This window comes from Ascidia mentula, chromosome 8, assembly GCF_947561715.1.
Source record: "Ascidia mentula chromosome 8, kaAscMent1.1, whole genome shotgun sequence".
NCBI lineage: Eukaryota > Metazoa > Chordata > Ascidiacea > Phlebobranchia > Ascidiidae > Ascidia > Ascidia mentula.
In genome coordinates this window covers 2057960-2082084 of record NC_138573.1, presented here as the reverse complement: position 1 = coordinate 2082084, position 24125 = coordinate 2057960, and the positions used below count along the sequence as shown (strand labels likewise).

Here is a 24125-nt window from a genome sequence, read left to right as displayed (position 1 = left end):
GAAAATTACGGATAAATTACAGGTCTTTTGCCGTAGATTTGTATTGACTAAAAATCGGCAAAATGCCTCTGTAATTCCAGTAATAAGTGTTAATTTCTTTCGGCGCAACGAAATACGCAGCCGACTGGAACAATTTGACCAGCTGGCAATTTTGTTCCAATTAAATCGCTGTTGCGAACCACAATTACGTTTTAGAGCACGCGTCTATGACGTCATAATTTCTTGACTTAATGATCTAAATTGCCCAGGCTTGATTAAACGAGAACACCATGAATTTGCAGAATTTGCTCGTGGGTTAATCTCGTCTTGCGGCAATTATGGCTTTTGCAAAAATGTTCAAAAAACACATGTGCTCCTCCCTGAGTAGCAAAATACTGTTTCAGCACTGATGCAGTAAGTGTAACCGAGCAACATCAATAAAGCATACCTAACATTTGCATACTTTTCACCATGTTTAACATGCTATCTTGCACCCGCGAAAACATTCCAACCTGATACATTTGACGCAGAAAATCAACATTTGATTGTCATTTTTTTGATCCACACGGGCCTTGTAATTTGGCAGGTATATGATGATATGTAAGATGATAGCACGGATTAAAGACAATATCTGATCTACTGGGCAATACACAAAAAAATAGGATTGAAATGTAATAAAAAATAAATTTAAAAGAATTTTTTAAATAAACTTTTGCTTGTTGATCGAAAAATCTAATTGCCTTTTTAAAAGCAGTAGTATTTTCCTACCTCTCATCTTATAAAACTTTACAGTGACAATGCATGAAAATTGAAGAATTTGTTGATTTGCAACTACGTTGATACTGGTTATCGTATGATAATTGTGAAAGGTTTTTGCGTAATAATCTTTAAATTGTGTCTTTATTTTCAGGTATTTGTAAATTTAAATAAGCTGTTGATAAAACTGTGGTTGCCATAATGTCTCGTGGTAGCAGTGCCGGTTTTGATCATCATATCACAATTTTCTCGCCGGAAGGCCGCCTATATCAAGTAGAATATGCATTTAAAGCCATTAACCAGGCAGGATTAACGTCAGTGGGGGTAAGAGGTGATGACTGTGCCGTTGTGATGACCCAGCGCAAAGTCCCAGACAAACTGATGGACATTTCAACAATCACCCATATGTTCCAATTGACCCCAAGTATTGGATGTGTTATGACTGGTATGACCGCTGATGGCAGGTCTCAAGTTTTGCGTGCCAGACATGAAGCTATCAACTGGAAGTACAAGTATGGTTATGAAATTCCAGTGGACAGTTTGTGTAAAAGAATGGCTGACATTTCTCAGGTAGGCTTATATAATATTTCCATATATTTTTATTTTACTTACAATTAGATCTTCCAATGGTATTGTATATTTCTTGCACTTAAAACTTTCATGATTATCTCCCTATATAACCATTTTTAATTATAAATACCTTGTACAAAGAGAATGAAACTTGCATTTTGCATAATCATTAGTTCAACATCAAATAAATTGGTATTTTGATAAAAACTTACTCCACATTTTTTACATCATTTTGCATTTAAACATCAAATAATCCATGTTCTATCTTTCTATCAAACAACTATTATGTTTGGGTTTTTGTTTCAGGTTTACACGCAGAATGCAGAAATGCGACCAAAAGGGTGTTGCATGATTATGGTTGGTTGGGATGAGGAATATGACAAACCTATGATGTACAAATGTGACCCAGCAGGTAATACATTTACGTTACAGCTTGCAAAAATGTTTGTGATAAAGTTTGTTGTGTACATTTGTAACATAAGCTTAATGGTAGAGGTGCTAATTTGTATTTTACTGTTATGAAGAAAAGTTGCTTTGCCTTAACGAATTGTTTTAATGTTTTGTATTTCTTTTGCTGCAGTAGTAATGAAAGTTAAGTAGAATAAATTGAATTCACTTCGATGAAATTTTGGAACATGTGTTTTTCTCTTGCAGGATACTATTGTGGCTTCAGAGCAACCAGTGCTGGCGTGAAACAAACAGAGGCAAACACTTTTCTTGAGAAGAAGGTAAAGAAAAAGAAGGAGTCTTCCTGGGATTTGGAGAAGACGGTGGATGTTGCTCTGTCTTGCCTCACTCACATCTTGTCGGCTGATTTTAAACCATCCGAATTGGAGGTTGCCGTGGTTACACGGGATAACCCACGTTTCCGAGTGCTATCAGAAGAGGAAGTTGACCGTTACCTCACCATCTTAGCTGAAAAGGACTAAGGTTTTCATGTTGTACTGTTGCTACTGATTCTCCTTACAATGTTAAAGTTCAATGACTTGTGTGCAGCGTTTTTGTGGAGCTGCTTTAAAACGTTTGCAAAGCAATTTTATTTACAAATGACAACAATAAAATCAGAGAAGTGCATGAGAACTGCAGAGTTGTTGTTGCCCGAAGGGCTGAAATTTCGTGTAATGTCATGTAGTCAATAAAAGATCTTGTGGCAAAGTGCTTAGTCTGTCTTCTCAGCTTTTTTCTTCTTTTTGTGGTGGTGCCCGACGATCTTCAGTTGCCTCCATGTCATCGCTTTGTCCCTGTCCGCTTTGGTGATTCGACTGAAGTCGAAATATTGGAGCTGAGGAATTTGGGTCACCACATATTGTCTGAAACGTTGTGAGAAATACTGTCAGGATATTGTGAACGCAGACTAACGTTGAATGGATTTAAATAACAGGTTAAGCCAACTCGTAATTTTTACAAGCATTGTTTTATGGAGAATAGTGACCCTGCATTGCTATGTGACAACAAGGTAACTGAACTCCCAACCTTTAAAACAAATATTTTACGACTTAAATGGCACGGCACTGCCACCGTGCGGTGAATTAAAACTGGGCCCAGTTCAAACAGCGGCGTTGCAATCTCATGTTTGGATGGCAAACGCATAGAATTCAGTGAGTAAGTGGTGGGAAATTGGCAATATCGCTTCACTGGAGACGCCTATATACCAAGAGCAAAATCTGATAGCTATTTATGACCTGGATAACCTGGGTTCACATTTCAGTGTGATAAACAATAGCATTCGGCTAGTAGAAATTTAGCTTGTGTTTTAACCAACATCACACCTGTAGCCTTTGGAAGCGTCTATAAGATTTCCGTGGAGCGTCAACGTTTTCAGGCTTGGCAAACCGGCAAGTTTGTCTGTTTGCTTGATGTCGTCAATCACATTAGCGTGGAGGTAGAGCACTTTCAGGTTTGCCAGTTCGAGTAGAGCCTGTATTAAAGAGACGAAGGTATTTATGGTTGGTCAACACTGAAATGTACTACTGCAACACCTCGCTTATTTTAGGCAGATCATTGAAAGACAAATCCACCCACTCCAATGAGTCAGCGGTTTGTAGAACTGCCTGAATCATGGTGGAAAAACCGTCGAAGGATGACAACGAGTTGTTGCTGAAGCGAATGGCTTTGCTGCGGAAAATATGCGAACGTTTAATGTCTCTACGATGTGTTTTAAAAATAGTCTGTTTTGCAACAAAGTTATTGCATGCAAGCAAAAGTCGTTTTATAAATCGCTTAAAAATTACAATGCATGCAAGCAAGAATGACACTATAAAAGTTATTTTGTTTTTAATGAACAACAACTCTACTTGTGGGTAAGTTTTGCATGCTTTTTTGAGAATTTTGGCATGTTGGTAAATAATGTGTTAGTTGAGGCAACATAACCTATAACGGCTGTACAAAGGGTTTACTGCCAGGACAATCTGTGACGTTTTTTGTTCACACAACCCCACCTAGAATACTTGACATGTTTCGGTTTGTTTTCTGCCTCTGGCTGCTTTGCCGTTTCCTCCTTTTTAGTTTCACCGCTAGGTGTCACACTCGGGGCTGGTTCGATGCTCGGCAGTGCGACGGGGATTGTGACGTAAGAATGGACACCAGGCCTAGGAGTTGCTTTAGTGAGATCTATATGAAAGAAATCTCGGGGTGTTAGTTTGCTTATATGTCGAAATCTAAGAATTTCCACGGAATGTTAACAGAAGATTTTCGTGATTTTACCAATCGCTCACCCGTTTTTAACGTACAAACGCAAACATAACGAAGTATTTTGGTTTTTATTATCGTTTAGGTTTGTATTTACCAGTAAGACACACAAATCTGACGACTTCGTTATTAAAACACTTTCTTTATTTGGTTGAATATCTTGTGTTCTTATACGCCGCTCTCACCTGACATCTTGCGGGCGTCTTTAAACGATAAATCTACGGGTGGGCCGAACTTCTGCACGTCAAATTCTGGTTCCATTTTGGCCAAAATTTCCCCAATGCTATGACTAAACAAAATATAATTTAATGTCATATGTTACTTTCCATGTTAGAAATTAGGCATCACAGAAATCATACACTCCTTACTGTTGTCTCTATGCCAGAAATCTAATTAAATTGAACTCAAGTGACGGCAAATAAACCTTAAGAGGAAATGCAATTGTAAACAGAATTTTTTTAGCGGTCAGCTGGCCAGGAGCCCCAAATATTTTGGTGCCGAGCCCCAGGATTTGCCGTGCTCTTTTTTTCTAGAGTTGGGAGTTATTCACCACTGTTATGAGTAAATTATCCAAATGTTTTAGTGATAAAATCGGTAAGTGATGGTCACATGTTGCTTTCTCTTCTCAGGTAAACGTAAAAATCGAGGTAGGTTTAAAACATAACAAAAAGAAAAATATTCACAAAATCGGATATTAAAGACAATGTATTTATTGCACGAATTCCTTTTAAATTCGATCTTTCAATACGGTCCGTAAGACTAACAAAAAGGCTTTAGAAACTTGTGTGATTGCTGTTGCGCTTCATACGCCAACATTGCCGTGTGATCCTGTCCGCGTATACTCACCGCTTCGATGTGACACTTTCCACTTCATAGTGGTTGAATTTATCGCTCTCCATGTCGGCTCAATGATTAACTCAACATTGACAGCTACACCCCAAAGGAGGGTTAATTATACAGTGAACCTGAGACTTTCTGTTGATCTTGCGTGTTAATACGAACAGTGAATTTCAGTGTTTGGTCATTTGGAAGCTTGTAACCGTTGCATAACAAGATTTGTGTAATAAAATTTGCACACAAGTTTACCAATTTACTGATTAGTGCAGGCAACGCTATGATTGCGATTTTTGGTGCCTGTACATTCTTAAAAATTCGATTTATGTTTGTCTAAACTCTAAAGTATAGTAATGTACACTTGTGTAAGCCCAATTAATAAAAACGACATGTCACATGCTACATGCCAGACTCGTATAAAAGTTAAAAGTGTTCCAGCGGAATGCAGAGAAAATGAACTGCTTTGCCCTAGGTAATCTTTTAACGATGCGCTTTGGGCGGGAGGCACTGGCGTAAACATCCCAACACAAGCGACTTGCTTCAAATTACATTCGTGTCAACAACGCCACAATGTCACATGGCCATTGTGAATTCGCAATATGAGTGTATTGATAAACACTATACCACCTGTTGCTACTGTAAGCCTTACACTTTAGGAACATCTCCATTGTACCTTGTAACGACCCTTTCTGTAGATTTTACAGGCTTTTTATTGGTTCTGGAACTTACATTGACTTTTATTGATAGCGTATCGCGTATGTTCTGCAATTGCGTCTTAGGTAGTACAGACTAAAATACGGTATGGTTTATCTCACAGAAGTACACAACATACATACACCCTCAAAAAATAAAGCACAACCAAAGCTGCTCCGTGCTCAGCAATGTGAAATAGCAAACTTAAGCCGGGTCATCTCGTAAGCTTTGTGTGTTCTTAAACAATTAAACATTAACCTGGAAAAGTTGCACTCACCCGAACAGAAGCGGTGTCCAATTTCCGGCGTCTTGCGATTATTTACCCCAACACAACGGACTCTTGTAACGACTGAAGAAGCTCTGCTATCTTACGCCGTGTCGAACATCACAACGGGGTTGCAGTGCCGCGCAGCTCTGAACAACGCCGATCGGCTTTCCGTGGAAACCCACACGCCGTGTCAAAAATTTATGCCTTTGGTAATATAGAAATCGTATGAATCGATCTTAGGTATGCAGAGTGAAAAATATCACAATTTTGAGAAAATCTGGGTACAATTTACGACAGCTGTGACACGAAACAGTCATGCAGGTAAAAATCATTTTATTGATTTCGCTAGGAATGGAAACATCGTTGAGCGCGATTAATAAGACAAACAGGAACTATTCCGTAACCCAGCAACGGCTTCGAAACAAACAGGTGCACGTCAACTTTTAGAACAGTGATACAAGGCGCGGGCAATAACAGTAAAGCGCACGAAAGAAACGCAATATTTTTCCTATAACATGGACAGCTCTCCTTTGGCCAACATTCGGTGCTACATAAGAAACCGGGTTAAAAACAAATTTAATGCCATGAAGCGGAAAATCTCATCGAGTCGACAGAATGATGACTGCCCAGTGACGCACAACTTCCGTGTGACGTCACACTGTTCAGTGACCTCATGCTACGCATGGACGCGCAGCTGTTCGCACGAGTCACAGTGAAAATAGAGGGCAAACTGCTGCCGTAAAGTTCGAGAGCTTCGCGCGTAAAACTGTCTTCTGACGTCAGAGACGTCGAACGCTCGGATAGTGACGTCACAGAGGGTTCGCAACTGTTCCGGCGTTTATGACGCGTAATTTGCACCGGGGCGGTGACCTCGTACTTATCCGACATCGAGCGATATTTGTGCCACAAGATGGCGATGATGAGCCCAACGCAGATGGCTGTGACGAGACAGAGGGCGCCGAGGGTGGCGAGAAAGAGGGGACTTTTGTACACTGGATCGTGTTGTTCAAGATTCGCTGCAGAAAAATTAAAAAGAAACTGAAAAAGTGGAGAGTAAACATTCTGTGCGGCCAGAACCGATATGGCAATGTATTGAAAGTTACAGTAATCGCCATTACCCCGATAAAGCCTGCAGCTGAATAGCAGGCAAAACGGTGAAATGGTGAATAAAAATCAACGTTTAATTGTGACAAAAGGGCGGATTGTTTAAAATTGCACTTCACACTATGAACTAAATAAACACAATCTGTATCAATCGTAAGTTCCTGGCAATTCTTGATAAATACAATTATGAAAACTTGTTTTTAAACCATCAAATACACGCTAAAAATTGAATATGGGTCTTGTGTGTCACAAACATAAAGTAGTTTACTTAATGATTGTTCTTCAATAATGTCGTCGTTCCAAAAACCATCAGTATGTAGAGGGCCGATTGTGATGTCATAGTACTCCGGTTGTGGATTGTCGGTATCAGTTACTATGGAGAGAGACGACGGTCAAAAAGAATTCCATCAATTCGAAAATTAAGGTTAAACCAGTTGTAAACTTACCGTCGCGTTTTGTTCTTGGACCACGCTGACCTGATGCCGGGCGTTGCGGTTGGCTGAAAGTAATTTTTTCGTTTGTTTAGCATACATTTATACATTTATTTCGAAAGTTATGCGAATGTGTGTTTGAAAAAACCAAGCATATCTCCGTTCGGGTCTTACCCGCCCTGTGACGAGCCGCACGATGGCGCGCATGAGCTTCCCACGCAAGGGTAGACTTTGCACTGGAGATACGAGGGCCCGTTCGTGAATGCAAACGCGGTCGAAGGAAGTTTGTATCGGGCTTGCGGACGTCTCCCATTCTCAAGAACAGCAATGTCTGGGGCAGCTGACCAGCACCTTTGATCAGAGTAAATTAAAACGTGTATAATGTATGATGCTAGGGCTATTTAGTTGGCCAAACCTGCACTGATGAGACCTATTGGGTTGAAACTGTGACACAGTGGCACTATATGCAGTTCACCACAAAAAGCACTATTTGTCTGTATTGCCTATAAAGTATGGCGTTTGAAAGTTGTCTTGAATCAAATTTCCATATATGCGTTGACACCTCGGACTTAATTGCTATTTACGCTTCGAGAATGGCTGACACGACACTCACACAAACACGTTATTAAATCTTTACAAACTTTTCCCAAAATTCAAGACAAACTACTTCATTGATTTAACATCACATACCCGCCATCCGATATCACTCTTCTGCTTTGCTTCGCAGACCTAACCATGCACTCGTCCACCACGACGTTCACGTCATCAGTGACGTCACTGCCAGTTGACTGGCCGTCTTTGTCCTTTTTGTTTTCCTGCGCAAAACCGGAAGTTGTTTTTAAAAATTAACCATGAAATTCATCAAACATGTGCAAAAACCACACTCAAGAATTCTTTGCATGATGGTTGCGGGTAATCCTGTCCAGATACACAGATTGTGTATCTTGCAAGCTCCCAGGGATATGTAAAAAAACAAGTTTTTGTGCAGTGTAAGTGTCTACCGCCGTACAAATTAAACCGCCTTTCGTTAAACTCAGGGAAAGGTGTGCGCTAAGCGTTGTGTCAAACAAATCAAATCGTCATAATTACAGCAGCGGAATATATTGCTTGATAAATTTGTTTTGCAAATAAACCAACTTGTTTCGGTCAATTCGTAACGAGCGCGCGAATAGAAATTTGCGAGTTATTAAAGCTGAAACTTACGACCAAAAAACATGTTATTGCGGAAAGGTATTTTTGTTAACTATTTTGCACTTTTCATGTAAACATGGATCTTCGCGTGACAAACTGCCTCAAAGGATACAAAAAGCACAAAAACGTCCAGAAAACACTCTTTCTGATTGGCAGGTTTTGAATGGCGCTAATAAAACAAAACACTCCGCATCTAACATAGGACTTTGTGACGTAACAAAGGGCCGATGCTACGTTCACACAAGTGGAATTACGACTATAAGCTGAGGTGTGTTTACGTGGAAACGATTCTAGACACCTCAAATCGGATTACAAGCTCATCGCCCAACCCAGAAACCGTGATAAAAACGTCACGGTCCACTGCGTTTCGTCACGTGACAGTTTGTTTTCGCGTCACTTTCACGTTGTTGACGCCGGAGGAGAATTGATGATTTTCGGAGGTGAGGGAACGGATATGTACATACCAAGTTTCTTAAGCCACGAGGCCTGTTTATCCAATCGTTTTTACGTGGCATAAAAACGCATATAAATTTTTTTCGACAGTTTTTACGCATATTTACTGATATTTGTTGCCGCCCGGTTCACGAAGATTTGTATTTGAACGCAACACTACATTTTGTCGGTAATTATTTGCTGCTAGCAAACTCTGCGTTTAAAATTCCACGCCGCTAAAGATAACAAATTCAAATCAAAATAAGTCAAGAACAAATTAAATCAAATTAGTTGGGTAACGTAGATTTGCGTCCAAAACGAGCAATTCAAAAATAAATTACCCCATTATTTTTAATCTTTGTTCTTTGAAAACTAGTTGAATTGGCCAAAGAACGATTTTAAATTAAAGCAAAAAAATAAAACGCCAAGCAATTTAACCCGAGAAAAAAGAAAATGTTGAGCTCAAACCTGGAGAAGAACGCCGACGTAGAGGTTGTCAGTTGGGGTAAGCACCTGGCTTTCTGTCACTGCCTCAGAGAAAGCGTTGTCGCTGAACAAGAGGACGACTGCCTCCATGTCCTCCTCATTCGTCTTTGGATTTCGGATTACCGTACGTGACCTTTCCGGAGATACAATTTTCTTAATGTTCACCATTTTTTACAAAATTGTTTGAGAAAAACCCTTTTTTTGTATATTCGTTTCGCCTACATTTGGGCATCGTCAGTATCACTAATTTAAATAGAACCATATATCAAATATGAAAAAATAGACACCAAATCTTTGTTGATCACAAGACTCTTTGGTGATTCGTGTTATTTTACATAAGATAGAATACAATGTATGGTCACTGGTTTTTGTTACATTTGTGAGGCAACCACTTTGCAAACAAGGAAACGTAAATATATTTTTTGGGATTTACAAAACTTCCATGTACGAAAATGTTGTTGCCACGTTTCCAAGGCAAATTAAATCTTTTCGGATATATTCCATTACAAAAGTTGCCTGAATGCTGTACAAAATATGAAAGTTCAATTTCTACGAAAAGAGCCCCCTTCTAGTTCATTACCTATTCGAGCAAATTCAGGGTTTGATGCCAGAAGTTTGTTTGGTAACACTACCTTACATTGTACTTCAGCAGATGTTATCAATACAATTCATCAACTTTACCGCAGAGAAGATGGGACATTTAATTACACCCTGTCGACAGTCAGTTCAAACCATAACACGCTCGCTGCGGCCAAAAACCGGAATAATCAGTTTCTCGCGGCAGCTGCGTGCGCTCAGCGAAGTATGGGAGAAAAGCAACTTACACCGCATGCCTGTCTTCAGGTGGAATGAGGTTGGCGCTCACTGTCAGGTCGATGGGGTAATGACATCTGACCCCGGCCGAGTAACGGAAGCCGAACAGAATAACTTGCACCGATGTTGGGGTATTGCTGACTCGGTTGCTGTAGACCACCTCTCTGTTTGTAACCTTCAAGATAAGCGTTTGAGAAATGACAACATTTTAATGTATTTGACAACATTTTTGATGCATTTGACAACATTTTAATGTATTTAAAGTAGAAGCACAGCGTCGTTGGACATTACTGGTTTTAAATACACGAAGTTTTCTGTTGCATTTTGCGGACACACGCGAAACCCTCTACATGATACACAGACGCTAAGATTACACAAGTCTACCGGCTAATAAAGGTTCCCAGCCTAATTTGGAGCCACAAATATGCGTGGCAGACAGACAGAGAGAAGCACGATTGCTAGGCTAATGAATCAGATATAATTTAAATTTTGAATTTGTTGCACGAAAAATATAAGATTTGCAAATTTTCGAACTTACAGTTCGTTTTGTCCCGCAAGAATCCAAATTTGTGACGTCAAACACGTAGCGTCCTCCGTTGCGACCTCTAGCGGTAGGCGTGCAGTCCGGGTCGTTGAGATGAAGGTTTTGACGATCAATGTTAAGTGTTTTGGGTCGTGACGAATCCACCGATATGATCATGTGCTCTTGGGTGCATTCAACCGTGACCTCCGCACCTGTTACGTTAAAGTAACCAGACAATGTAACAAAGCGTCGAGCAAAAAAATACATTACATCATCTTTATGATTGCTCGCAACAAGTGCTTAAGAGTGACATAAACGATTTACTCTGTTTGAAACACGGAATGGCACTTTATGCTTGAAAAACAGATAAATGACTTCGAAACCAAACACTTAAGATTGAGAAAGGCTTTCTTCTATAATAGTTGTGCTCGTTGCGCCGCCACTGCATTCCCAACATTTTATGTGGCGCTTTTCATTTTGCCGACCACTTGGTTTGTTTTTGCTACACGAAATATTTTTGGCTATACGAATGTCAAAACGTTTCACTGGTTAAGCAGAATACACAGATAATAAAACGGTCCAAATGCCAGATAGCATTGGATAGCGAACCATAGTTTCTCTCGAAATGTATAAAAAATATTTTATTTTTAAAATACCGCAAACATCTTCATTCTGATAGAACGTAGCCGGCCATTGTGTCGTCACAGAACTAGGGCTCCAGTCGTAAAGCGCAGACGCAAGTAACAGAGGACGGCTTCGAATCGATAGTGAATCTTCAATTCCAACCCCCATGGTCTGTCGCGTGGCATAAGATTTGCAATCGCCGGCGACTCGAATTTCTGAAAGCGACAAAATTTTTCCCCACACGGTGATGCCGGTGATTTTCCCAGTAAACGCTTCGTATTGGTCCAACAATTCCGGACTCGTCGAACCGATATGCAGATTTCCGTGTTTTGTCATCGGTTCCGAACTCTGAGAAATGATACTTTTTAGTCGCATAATTACCGATGAATTATGAAACAAAACATATGTGTTGACCATTAGGATTCACAATAATAATTATTTATTGAAAAAAACGGTAGAAAATTAGCCTGTTTATCGTGAAATGTCTTTTCGCCACAATAAGCAATTACTTTGCGTGAATTTATAACTCCGTTTTCACATTTACCTATACTTCAAAAACCAAATTATTTGAATTACTTGGCGGTGAGACACTTCTTATACACAACGATGTTTCGCAAGCTTTCCGGACAAGTCCGGACCACACATAGATCCAACTATAATTTGGCCCGGCGCGTAATTACAGCTTTGCGATACACAGCCTCAATTTAAATCCGATGTGGAATTGGAATTTTTGTTCTCACCTGCAAATCACCTCCACTGGCGATAACGTCGCTATCCAAGTACACATTCCACCGGCCGTTTTGGGACCACGTGACGCACACGTAATGCCAAATGACGTCATCCATGCGCAAGTTAATGGCCCGAGTTGATCGCCGGTTTTTCGCAATAAGATACACGTTGTAATCGCTCGACCGTGACGATTTTAAACCGACCAATGAGAGCTCGAGTTTTCCGTAAGTTGTCGAATACGAAAACAGAGTTCCTGTTTTTTGGAGGTTGCTCGACTTCGCCCACAAACAAACTGTGACGTCGGAAACGGCTTCGTTGATTACGTCATCAGTCCAAGCCAGAGCTTTTGACGCCGAAGATTGTGACGCAACAAAGGTGGTGGCATCGGGCAGGTTGAGGACGTAGCGTTTGAAGCCTGGAATTTAAAAAGGATTGTGAAAAATAAATACGAAATTAGGTTAAACGATTTTGGGACATTTAAGTTCAGACGGAAAACTTAACTGCAAGCCACCTTTTCAACCAACGCAGGGCAAAAAACACCAAAAATATACCACACATTTCCTTTATGAAAGATGATATACCAATAATTTAGCGAACAGTTCTCCCATTCATCATATAGCAGCCCCAACGAATGTGAACATCAAAGTTGAATCGGATTTATAACATTTTTCGCTATTTTTTTTTTTTAACGGAGCAACAGCAATGGTTGTTGTACAAGATTATATTAAATGCCCACACACGTAATTTAACATTGTAAAAAGCTTTATGTTTTTTTCAAACAGAAACATGACATAAGTTTTTGTCGAAACGTCTTGTTTTAACATGACAGTGTTAATAACAATATGGGCCAGTCTCTTTATACTCGGAAACTACAGTGTTTCTACAAATCTCTGTATTATGTTATCACAATGTATTCCCCACCTTCTGTTCCTATGTGTGACGTCACAAACACTGCCAAGAAGACTATGACGTAATTCATTTCAAAACTGATTTAAATAAATGATTCCTGCAAAAATCAGAAGTTGAAGTTAGGAATTTGTAGTTCGGCGAGGCGCAAGTTGACCTGACAAGCTTGCGCCTGGTTCAGAAAAATATGATTTCATCTACAAGCATTCTCGAAACTGGCAGTAGGACAAAATATCCGATCTGTTTGTCGAAGGTTTGAAACGAAGGTCACACTTTGTTTAATTTCCAATTATCGACAAAAAATGCGCATATTTGAACGAATCTTACAAGAAAAGTTGAGCGTTTTATATTGCGTGATTTAAAACATGTTTTGGAAATAAAAAAACGATATTTTAGTTTTGAAAATATCAGTTTTGCAACAAAACCTCAATGTGAAAAAAAGAAGCAGTTTTACATAAATGATAATATAACTTTTACTATAAAATTTGTGTGATTTTACTGAATTTGTGGCTTAAAACAAAGTCGTAACCGAGCGGACAGAACGACTGTAAATAAAATCAGAGCGTTGTGTGAACGCGGATTATGGACTTCCCAGCAACCTCTGCGCACGGCAGGTTCTGTATTTACAACTATAAAGGGATCAAGTTGCGGAGTATTTACAACACGGGGATGGCGCACAATCGTAACGCCCAACTTCTAACCGGCAGCTAATTGTTTCAGCCTGGCGGTCAGTTATGGGCGGCCGATTGTAAACAAAACAAGTTCGCAAGTTCAACTACGCCACCAACAGCATGGGCGTCGCTGGCCCTCGACGCGCGATGAGCTTGTCGGACTGGTTTCGGCGCCAACGTTATGACGCGTACCTTGCTAATGATTCGACCGACAACTCAGCGCAGCGTCAATTAAACAAATTCAAATCATCTGGGTTATTGATAATTTTAAATTCCGTTCGTTCTGCGGTGTTCAATACTATTAAATGCACGCTAACACAAATCCACACAACTCCACATAAGTAAACTAAATCATAATACAGTTTTCGTTCTACATTAAAATATAGCTTTGTTTTGTGTTCGTGTCTTGCAAAACTATGTCTTTGGAAGGTGATTTTTTGGAAACGTCCAAATAGTTGAATTCGTACGTACTTGCCTCACTTTGCCTGTTTATGGTGCTTGCTTAGGCTGCTGACGAGCGTTTTAGATTTAGGCCAGATAACTTCCATTATATGTTTGTGTTTGCCGCCGATAATACGAGCTAATCGGTTCACTAACTTTCCGCTCAGTGGATTTCTTCTCACAACTGAGATAGCCATTGAAATCACAAAAACAACCACAGTAAAATCCAAATAAGCCAAAGTCCGCAGGCCATATCCGAATCCAATCATAACCTCCTTTCATATAAAATAAATATCGCTGCTTGGAAAACACTTCTTAGTCGCCGAGGGCTTGGCTACGAGCAGTCCTTAACTACTTCAAACGCCTACTAAAATGCCCGCCATATAAAGTCACCTCTACCACTAAAACTATTCGTTAATTGCAATAACGCTTAACCTCTCAAACCCTTCCCACTTCTTACTTGAACCATTTTGGCGAGATCAGGCCTGAATTGATTTGAACGCGTGCTCGTCCCCGTCATCGCGAAACACGTTTCTAATTTACCGCAACGTGAGATACTTAAAACCTTGTTGTTCTATTAGAAACTGCAATGTCAAAGATCACATTTCAACATTAGACAAGCGCAGCAACGAAGTCAAATTTGGGTCTTGGCTTTTACTTTTAACTCACAGCTGCAAGTTTGGTCAGGACACTTTGAAATGATGTTTACGTGTGAAACGATAACCATATTCACACAACACCATACTGATAAATACGGCACAAGATACTATATTGCATAAAACGTTTTACACAACCTTGGCAACAAATACATCAAGAAAGGGGCATTTTTATAAGGTTTACAAAACTAAAACACTAACCGCAAAAAAACACAAAAATAACTGAACTACTTTGCAAGTGTAACTAACAACTGCGTGAATTTTCGGGTCAAGACCTGACAAACTTCCAACTAGAACGGTTCGTAACAACCTGATCGTTACGGATGAATTTAAAATCGCGCCGCCAGCTTGTAAACTGACATTCACGTTAGTAATCCACCAGCAATGCCTGACGCTTGTAATTACAGCTCGGGATGGGCCAGCGCCGATCTTGTTAAGCCTTACCCATATTTGCGCGACCCAAGTCCAATTCAAACTGCCATTGCATTTAATCTGCTCAACTTGAGTGTGCCGTCCTTGCCCGCACGCTCGTCCTCAATTGTTTTTACACCAACCACACATACGGTCCAAATAGAAGGTTTAAAACGCGGTGGCAAAGTTTTAAAAACTGTTTCTAAATTTTATGTTGCCGTTGTTGCCAGGCGTATTGTTTTTAATTAATCTGTTCTTCGTAAATTAAACGTAACTTTAATTGTGCCAGAAAAAACAGAATAATTAAAATGTTTCTCAATCTGTTAGTCAAAATTGTGAAAATGACAGTGAAATTCCAATTTTTGTAATCAACTGTTTGAAAAAAACCCTCTACGAAACGCGGAAACAAATAAGTTATAATGTTGGAAACGTTATCAAGTAGGATAGAAACTGAGCTGAATCCATTATTTTATATCAACGTACCCTGACGAGCTGTCGATTGAAGCAAGTATACAGACAACTCAGTATATGATTCGTCAAGAAAATTATATTTCGCTTAGCGTGTTCCAAAGCCAAACAAGCTTGCCACTGCTGTTGCTACCTAAGACGAAACAAAATTACAACTGATCACTTATCCTCGTTCCAACGAACAAGTCACGAGAGAAGGAAAAAACACAGCTCGTTCAACTTCCGAAAAGCATCAGTTCGAACTTGTAAAGCGTTCTTTAGCTGACTTACGTCTATCCTTATGACCTCCTGACCGTACGGCCGTAACCACGATGACCATAACTTGGTCAGAACGGACGTAGCGCTCGCTTTACGACGATGTCGGGGAAATACAGGTTTACGACGGCAATCTATGCAGTTAGAGTGCGAACGATTTAAATAAAAGCAACTCATTGGTTTAACAACAAAATTTTTACGACACATAACTTTAAAAACGTAATTCTAAGCGCTTTCTTCATCGATTTTATGTGCTTTCATTAGAATAAAGAAGTAGTTTTCAAAGGTTAAACCATGAAATCCCGCACCTTTGAAGCAAACAAATGCATAATTAAATCACTTTTAAATATATTGCTTTAATATTGTCAAAGAAAATCTTTGGTCATCGTAAATTTTCAAACTATTAGTTTATGTAAAGGAGGAATCCGGTTACTTTGTTAACGCGCAATCTATCTTTCACCAACACAAAGAGAGTTTATCAACAAACCTTTTCACGACCACAACAACATTAATCTACAACTGATGGTCACTCCACGGCTGTTTTACAACCTTAATCCTAAATATGACTTGTTTTCGCGGAGCTACGCCCGCACCCACTGTCGCGACAAAGAAATACGATAAGATTCGGGACTTCTTTGAAAATCCCGGGCGAGTCGCATCTCAAACGTGGGTGTTAATTAAAATCTCGACAGAGCGAGCGAAGACCTCTAATTACGTGGATGACCTTGGCACAACACGAGGCGCATCCTGGCTTCGGAGGGTACGTCATAATGTTCAAGTAGCCATGCCCAGGTAACCGCCACCTCAAAAGACAAAATTCAGTACAAAACAACCGCCCTTACAACGCATTCAGTTCATCCACAACAATCATGTGTTCTGTTTTGCGGCTTCTTGCATTGTGACGTCAAATTCAAGTCTTTTCACACTTGATTGTCTGCGGTTGAAGCTTTGTTTTCTACTTATCCTAGATATCAATCACCGTTTATCACCACCGGTTTCCCGAACCATCTTGTAGTGACGAATTTAGTTTTAAATTTTAAATCAGTTGCCAGGACAATGCGTGTTGCTAAAAAACATGGTTAATGCAGATTAAACGTTCAAAAAAATTATAAACACCTTCAAACATAAAAAACAAATATTTGTCTTTGTTTGATTCAGGTCATTTTCTTGGTCAAAAGAAAATTACGAAAGGAAGCAAAAATCAAACGGAACGTAACAGCCGATTGTTATAAATTACAATGCGATTGTGACGCCACAGAGCAGCATGGTGCCGTGAAAGGTGGAAGAATGTTTATGTCAATCCGATTTGTTTCGCGTTCGAGAAAGACAATCACTGTTTTGGACGCGTGTATGACCTTCAAACCCTATATTCTCAAGGTGAAAGTAACAACGCCCCTTGCTTAAACACCAGGTTGTGACACAACTAGGGACATATAAATGCTGCAATTATTTTAACAGAGTTGAAACAGGTTTAGGCATTGACAGAAAAAAATCTTTAAATTCCTGAACAAATTCAGTTTTCTCGAAAAACAAATGGAGATTAATGAAAACCTAAACCGTTTTGTTTTCTACACCAAATTTACCAAGAAATCTTTGAAATGCTGTACCAGTAAACTGAAAGAGGGTTTTGCCCGATGCTTTCCTTATTTGTACATCATAGCTTCGTAATATCTTGGATAAACAATCGTATAACTGCAACCAGGTTAAACATTAACTTATCAACATAATATATGAGCCAACTGGATATATATAAAAGTATAAGAATTATTATTTTCAAAACACATTTTTAGGCACTGTGGTTTATCGAAAGCTTAATACAAAGCCATATGAGAATTTCTCCGATCTTTTTGGCCTCCGGGCAACATAAAATAAGGCCCACTATAAAGCTTTAGTGTTGAGTAGGGGGGTTTAAAAAAACTTGCTTTAAGTGGAAAACGTTTTCGACTTAGCCCTGATGAAAACCACTTGCCGCAAAAACAACGTAGTTCCAAACTTCCAACAACGCATTCGTTCTGCACCATTGACGACGGATATTGTGACGTAACAATTGCGGTTGTATCGGCAAGCGGCTGGCACTCGAAGTTACTTATTGGCGAGCGAATGCCTAAACGTGTGCAATCGTTTCGTGGCTTTTAAGTAAACAAAATTGTTGAGGGCGCATAGTGCACAGACAGCTGATGAATGTAGCAGCAACACACAACTGTGTGTTAGGGCTTCAAGGGCTTTGTAACGCCAAGCATTTTTGTTTTTACTACAAGGAAGCACGTCTTGCAATTGAAAAGGCGATAATTAATCACAAGGTTTGGTCGCGCCCGTGCATTATTCATTATTGTATTGATTGACTTTCGTCGGTTGCAGATTGTCCTTTGGGGGAAGCCTTTGTTTAGCAGTTTAGCTGAGGGAAAAGAAAGACAACGCAGGCATCTAGTGACAAGGGCGCCAGTATTTGCCAACAATATTAAATTAGTCAACACAGAACTTTCTATATTGCAGTACGTGTTGGAACAAAACTTGCTGAGAAGTTAAGTTTATGGAAAAAGTAAGAAAAAGGTTTGGTGTAGAGAATTCTTGAGCAGTTCGCTCTCTCGAGGGCATTGAATCTTTTGTGCTTCTTCGGCAAAACTTGTTTTTCTTTAGCTTAAATTAGTTTGAACAAATCGTGTCGCTTATGTAACATACATACACAGTGGTGGAGATCCTCTACGCATGTGAAGGTCGCCTAACAAGTTGTGCGCTTGCGCACCAGTGTACCTTGGCCACAATATACCCCGTGAAGCCACTGAGCTCCTGCAGCTCAGTTGGTAGAGCGTTGGGCCTGGTTAGCCCTCACTTTGGAACCTAAAATTAGAACAATAAAAAAGAGCAGGAGTTTTCATGATGATGCCACAGTATTATAAGTTCATGGAAGTTCAAATATATTGGCAAAAAGGCGGTAAAGCCCTGCATTTAATATTGTTGGATCTAAAACTTCTTAAACAATAAAGGCACCAGTGCTATATAGAAGCCTAAAGTAAGGACGCCTGGTTACAAATATGAGACATTTCTCAGAAACAGGGAGGTGTTACAAGGTTAACGAGGTTAACTTTCTGATTAAAGGACTAACAGACGCCATGGCATACCTTCCTCCACATAACGTTAAGGCCATAGGGCTTGCTAAATGGTTATCTTGCTAAATACGACTCCTTTAACCGTGCAGAAGTTTGCCAGGTAAAAATTCCAGATAACAGCCGTTAGGTCTCGGGTTATCCCCAATAATTGTTGGTGATGCACCTTGAACCGGTTTTACTAATTGCCACGTAAAGGTTCGAAGGCACCGTTGCCAATTCCGCTACCTCAAGGTCAAAAGTGTGATCTTGACCTTGTGTGATCGAACATCCAGGACATCCGTTGCCATGGAGACCGACCAAGAAATCGTCGAAGAAGAAGCGGTCGACCCAAGAGTCAAGGTAGCCCTAATTGAAAAGTCCTGAGAATTTACAGATTCAAAACAACTCCACTCGTTTAAATATTATGTCAAAAAGTTAAATATAATTTGTTAAGCCAATAACGATAAATGTGATGCAGTCAAACAGTGCCACTGTTTTGACCTATCAGGAACAAACGTTAGATGACGTCATAGCAAACTGATTTATATTCAAGTTTTTGAGAATATGAAGGTGTTTGTTATTTAGGACGAACTTGACGCCCTGAACGAATCGACTTCCGACATCAACGACCTTGAAACGAAATTGTCCGAGGAAAGGTCAAAGTTCAAAGCTTTGCTCAATGACGCAACGAGCCAACTGGCCCAACTCAGCAAAAAACACGGAAAGGCAATAGACCGCGCCAGGCCCTACTTTGATGCAATGAAGGAAGCAAAGCAGGTTTGTTGCGACACAATAGGCAGCCCGTGCATGCGGTTTGTATACAATAGAGCCGACTATAAACCTACCTATTTACGACAATTTTTGAAGACCACAGCAGCGGCAGCTGCGTGTAACTGTACAGGGTATTTTAATGTTTGTCTTTTCTAATATATTCAAATAAGAGTTTTGTCTTAAATATGTTGACCAGCTGAAAGGACTACATAGATGATTGATTAACTTTTTGTCAAGTCGAACAAATTCTAATCTAATTTAAAACGTGCAGGCAAATGCTGCCCTCATGCGAGCGGTTCACAACTTCCACAAGTCTAACGGAATTTACCGGGCCGCTAGGGAGACGATTACGTTGGCCGAAGAACGTCTTTCCGAATGTGGCGAGAAAAAAGTGGACGCAGCCTGGCAAGAGATGCTAAATCTACAAACCGATCGCTTCATGAAGGCAGAGACCGATAGGTGCGTTTGTACATGTGAATGCAAGGGTGTTGTGAACATATATAGGACCCCACGAGATGGGATTGTACTGGGGCCAATACAAATCTAGGGGCTTGGTGATTATCAAATAGGGGTCCAATGAACATCACTGTTTGCGTTGAAACGTAGAGATTTGTACCGTATAGATTTACAATGTCATGTGACCTCTCAAAAAGGTTTGCACAGGCACAATGGGCGGAATATATATACATGTTATATAATTAATACTATTGCGTGGATGCTTTGTAATCAACATCGGAAAGATTCTATTTTCAAACATTATGACAATTCAACCTGATAAAATCTTGCAATTATTACAATTTTGTAAGTCACCATTTCTTGTTACTTTGATCCTGCAGCTTTTGGTATAATAAACCTGACAATGATCGTATTCAAATCACTCTAATTTTCCTTTGGGTTCAGAACGAAAAGCGAAAGACTCCACGCACAAGCCACGAAGAGATACGAATTTCTTTCAAGGAAAGCAGAGAAGATCAGATTAAAACACAAAAAGTCGACGACGAAAACGAAGGAGTATTTTGATGTTAAAGAACAACTGGAGGGGAAACTTCAGGTGAGACGAAAGCAACAAATAAAATGCAACGCATGTTTTAAATTGAGCCGAAAAAACTCCACTTTTGTGCTAAAAACAAATTTTAGTTTTTAGTAAAACAAAACCAGGATTTGTGATTGTTTTATGGGATGGAGCCTAACTTACACATTCCACTGAAACGTATTTAATTTTAAAAAACGGGATTCGAGGCCAGGTTTTCTGACTCGCAGCCATAATTTATACTGGACACTACATTTAGAAACAGCGCCAATGCGTGGATGGTATACAGAGGGAGATAGAAGCCGCTAAGTGGCGCTACAAGCAGGCGTTAAAAAACCTTGAAAAAATCTCAACGGAAATTCACGAAAAACGGAAGTTGGACGCTCACCTGCGCAAGCTTCTTGGACCACGTGATCCAAGCATAGACGGAATTGAAGATGACGTCATTTCCGTAGCAACCGACTTGGATTTGATCGGTCCAAAATCCTACGGTAAATTCATGGTAAGCTCGTGCACTGCAATTTTATTTTAATGATTGTCTTTGGGCAGACGACCTGGATGAACTTGAACAAGAACTTAACGATTTCGACTTTGATGACGTAAACGTAAGTGATGACGCAAGCTATTCTGGATCTGATTGGGAAGAAAGCGACACCAGCGGCAGCAGTGAGCAAGCCAAATTTACAAACAGTCTCAAACAATCGAGTCGAAAAACACCTCACCATTGCAGGTAGCATGACGTCATCGACTACGTCATCGTTGCCAAGACGTCATTCCTCGCGTAAGAAGCGGCATTACCGGCGTCAGATAAGTAGCGCATCAGCCGAGGAGGAGACAGTGGTGAATCGCAGGAGAAACTTCCGTTCTAAGAAAGGTTCAGTATCTGAAAAAGTGCCACATGTATATTAGTTGTATTTGCGAGATGGCTTTTAACTTCTCGTTATTGTTAATGAGGTTCGTTTCGATTTATTTATATTTCTCTGGTATGTCTCAGTTTAATTAATTCATTTTTGCGTTTCTGTCCTAACCAAACCACTTCTTCATTTAATTCTGATCAAAATCATGGCTTTTCTTGACTAAAATTGAATTAAAAAAAACTTTGATAATTTTAAATTGTATCATTTGTTCAACAAGGTGCAGAAACCCATATTTTGACACAGAGGAAAGCATAGCAGAAGACGGCGCTGTGTTCAAGCCATCCGTGACAAACCAAGATTCCCTCGAATCAAATGAGTCGCGAGACCAAACTTACGACACGCTTCACGGAATCAGCAATCACGTGAGCGCCGATTCGACCAATCCCAAAAGCTCGAAGGCAGAATCGGATGAGGACTACGATATATTTGAGGATTTGTGTCTCTGATAAAAACAAATCATCGGAGAATCCTATTTGGATTCGGATGTTGCGTTCAGTGCCGGCGCAAGCTCATTTTGCTGACTCCTAGGCAAGTTCACTTTTTCCGCCCCATTAAACCACTTAATGCCACCAAAATTACCGATAGTTACATTGCTATGGTGGATAGCAGGGTTTTATTTCACAAATTGGAAATGTATTTTTTTCACCACACCGCGGTTGGAACCCAGGATATCATGGCCACGGATCCCGATCAGTTTGTTAAGGTATCATACGGGTCGGGCGCTTTTTTACTTAAGTGTTGCGCCCCCTCAAGACCGTGCGTCATATAGGCAGTCGGGATGCTGTCATTCTCTGAGTTGGGACACGTGCAATAATGCCCAGACCGTGCAATAGTGTGAATATATGTGCACTATACTTTATGTCTTCTTTTCACTATTTTTCTTCAATTTTGTGGGCGATTTGGTTGACTAAACTGTATTCACAATGAAATATCAGTTGCCCAATGAGCGCTAACTGACTCTCGTTTGCAAACAGACTGGAACCGAGGTAGCAACTGAATATTCGTCTTTTTGCCCTTAGCATGAACGTAGAATGAAAGTAAAACTCTAAGTAACTTCGTGTAGGATCAGATATTTATTGTGGCCTCGCCCTGTTGGAAGGAATATCATGCGGTTACTTGGCATGGTAAGAGGTGTGACCTATATGGGGAGGCTCACTGAGTGGTTGTCAGTCGCATCAAATCACCATCAACTTCATCTCAGTTCCAAAACTCGTCTAATCCCATATAATTTATGTCGAATAAAAAGTCCACGGTCGTCGCTGTGTCCAGGAAAAACTGGGTTGTATTAGAGCGGTTTTGATTGTTCCATAACTTGACAGAGATAAATTTTGACGGGTTTGTTGCTCTAAATGTGGTCAATTGGAAAATGTTACAAGAAAAAAATGCATAAAAGAATGAAATAAAGACGAAAAAGGGCAAACGTTTGTGACAGAAGCTTCCCGAACGGATGAACACTGGTTGGCAGTAGGTTTTTAATCACATCTCACTACCAAGATGAGCAATGAACCAAATATTCGCAGCGTCATAATTTAGTCCTGATATTGGAAAGGCATATAATGATATGGGTGCGTTTATTTTTAGCGGTTCACGTGAATAATGCATCCTTGGCAAACATAGCGACGTGTGGGCGGCAGAATCCTCAATCGCCAGGTGTTCTGGAATGCGGCCAATCACTTGAACGAGGAAGTTTGTTATGACGTCCGTGTAATAGAGTTATGGCACGGCCAAAAACCACAAACCGAAATAGGAAAAACCGTCACGATAGTTTTAAATTAGACATTATCACCTTGCTGCAAGTTTTTTTTGAAGGGCATTGTGGTCAACCATGAGGTCACACAATGACGTCATAGAGAAATGTCGTACTTATATTTGCAGGCTTGTACAGGTTTAAGAGTTTGGTTTTATTTGAGTAACTTTTGTTTGTTTAAGAAGATAATAAACACATAGGCTAACTGTGGAGTTAACATTGTTCCTAAGCCACTACAATAGAACATTCAATGTTCTTAATGTACAGATCATGCTCTTACATCCTGCAGATTCGGTCACATCATTGACATTTTTCTCGTCATTTATGAAACTGTGAGTCACTACGTTTGGTGTGAGATGAAGCAAGGTTAATAGTTTACTGCTGGAGAACTGGGAACAATTTCCTTTGGATTTCAAGGGAAATTAAAAGGCTTCACGCAAACATCGCGACGCCCTTCGAATAATCATAATCGAATAAGTGACATTCCAATATATGTAAAGTGAAAAAGACAACAGAAAACTAGGGGCAGATCAATTTAAAGCTATTGCGAAATTATTTGGTTTGGACAAGCGCGTAAAATGTAATAGCGCAAGAACATCAATATCCCAAGTATATTTCTGATGACCACGTTGGTGTTTCGTTTAT

General features: G+C 40.0%; 4 protein-coding genes across 7 annotated transcripts; 2 read left to right on the top strand and 2 right to left on the bottom strand.

Moving 5' to 3' along the window:
* Positions 1 to 893: 893 nt before the first annotated feature.
* LOC145910396 (proteasome subunit alpha type-6-like) lies at positions 894 to 2387 on the top strand. The gene is made up of 3 exons (XM_082997505.1): positions 894 to 1305; positions 1612 to 1717; positions 1960 to 2387. Exons 1-3 carry the CDS (start codon positions 937 to 939, stop codon positions 2232 to 2234), a joined length of 750 nt encoding a protein of 249 aa, XP_082853631.1. The 5' UTR covers positions 894 to 936; the 3' UTR covers positions 2235 to 2387.
* Positions 2388 to 2452: 65 nt separating this feature from the next.
* Positions 2453 to 5937, bottom strand: LOC145910395 (leucine-rich repeat-containing protein 51-like). 2 transcript variants are annotated; one of them, XM_082997504.1, is made up of 6 exons: positions 5798 to 5937; positions 4179 to 4282; positions 3744 to 3915; positions 3285 to 3420; positions 3075 to 3223; positions 2453 to 2615 (listed from the first exon to the last, which is right to left on the bottom strand). In XM_082997504.1, the coding sequence occupies exons 2-6, from the start codon at positions 4252 to 4254 to the stop codon at positions 2465 to 2467; spliced, it is 684 nt and encodes a 227-aa protein (XP_082853630.1). In that variant the 5' UTR covers positions 4255 to 4282; positions 5798 to 5937; the 3' UTR covers positions 2453 to 2464. The 2 variants fall into 2 exon arrangements, with proteins under 2 accessions (XP_082853630.1, XP_082853629.1); XM_082997503.1 differs by lacking the exon at positions 5798 to 5937 and adding an exon at positions 4840 to 4997.
* A 427-nt stretch (positions 5938 to 6364) lies between these two features.
* On the bottom strand, positions 6365 to 13100 carry LOC145910730 (uncharacterized). Its single transcript, XM_082997929.1, has 11 exons — positions 13043 to 13100; positions 12133 to 12536; positions 11425 to 11740; positions 10784 to 10980; positions 10257 to 10420; positions 9415 to 9565; positions 8014 to 8138; positions 7510 to 7674; positions 7339 to 7391; positions 7161 to 7265; positions 6365 to 6804 (listed from the first exon to the last, which is right to left on the bottom strand). Exons 1-11 carry the CDS (start codon positions 13098 to 13100, stop codon positions 6365 to 6367), a joined length of 2178 nt encoding a protein of 725 aa, XP_082854055.1.
* A 6035-nt stretch (positions 13101 to 19135) lies between these two features.
* Positions 19136 to 22667, top strand: LOC145911478 (SH3 domain-binding protein 5-like). Of its 3 annotated transcripts, none has more exons than XM_082998841.1 (8): positions 19136 to 19375; positions 19601 to 19792; positions 20058 to 20245; positions 20687 to 20837; positions 21076 to 21307; positions 21366 to 21482; positions 21547 to 21678; positions 21977 to 22667. In XM_082998841.1, the coding sequence occupies exons 1-8, from the start codon at positions 19322 to 19324 to the stop codon at positions 22177 to 22179; spliced, it is 1269 nt and encodes a 422-aa protein (XP_082854967.1). In that variant the 5' UTR covers positions 19136 to 19321; the 3' UTR covers positions 22180 to 22667. The 3 variants fall into 3 exon arrangements, with proteins under 3 accessions (XP_082854967.1, XP_082854966.1, XP_082854968.1); XM_082998840.1 differs by having other exon boundaries at positions 21547 to 21690; XM_082998842.1 differs by having other exon boundaries at positions 21547 to 21690; positions 21951 to 22100.
* Positions 22668 to 24125: the final 1458 nt, after the last annotated feature.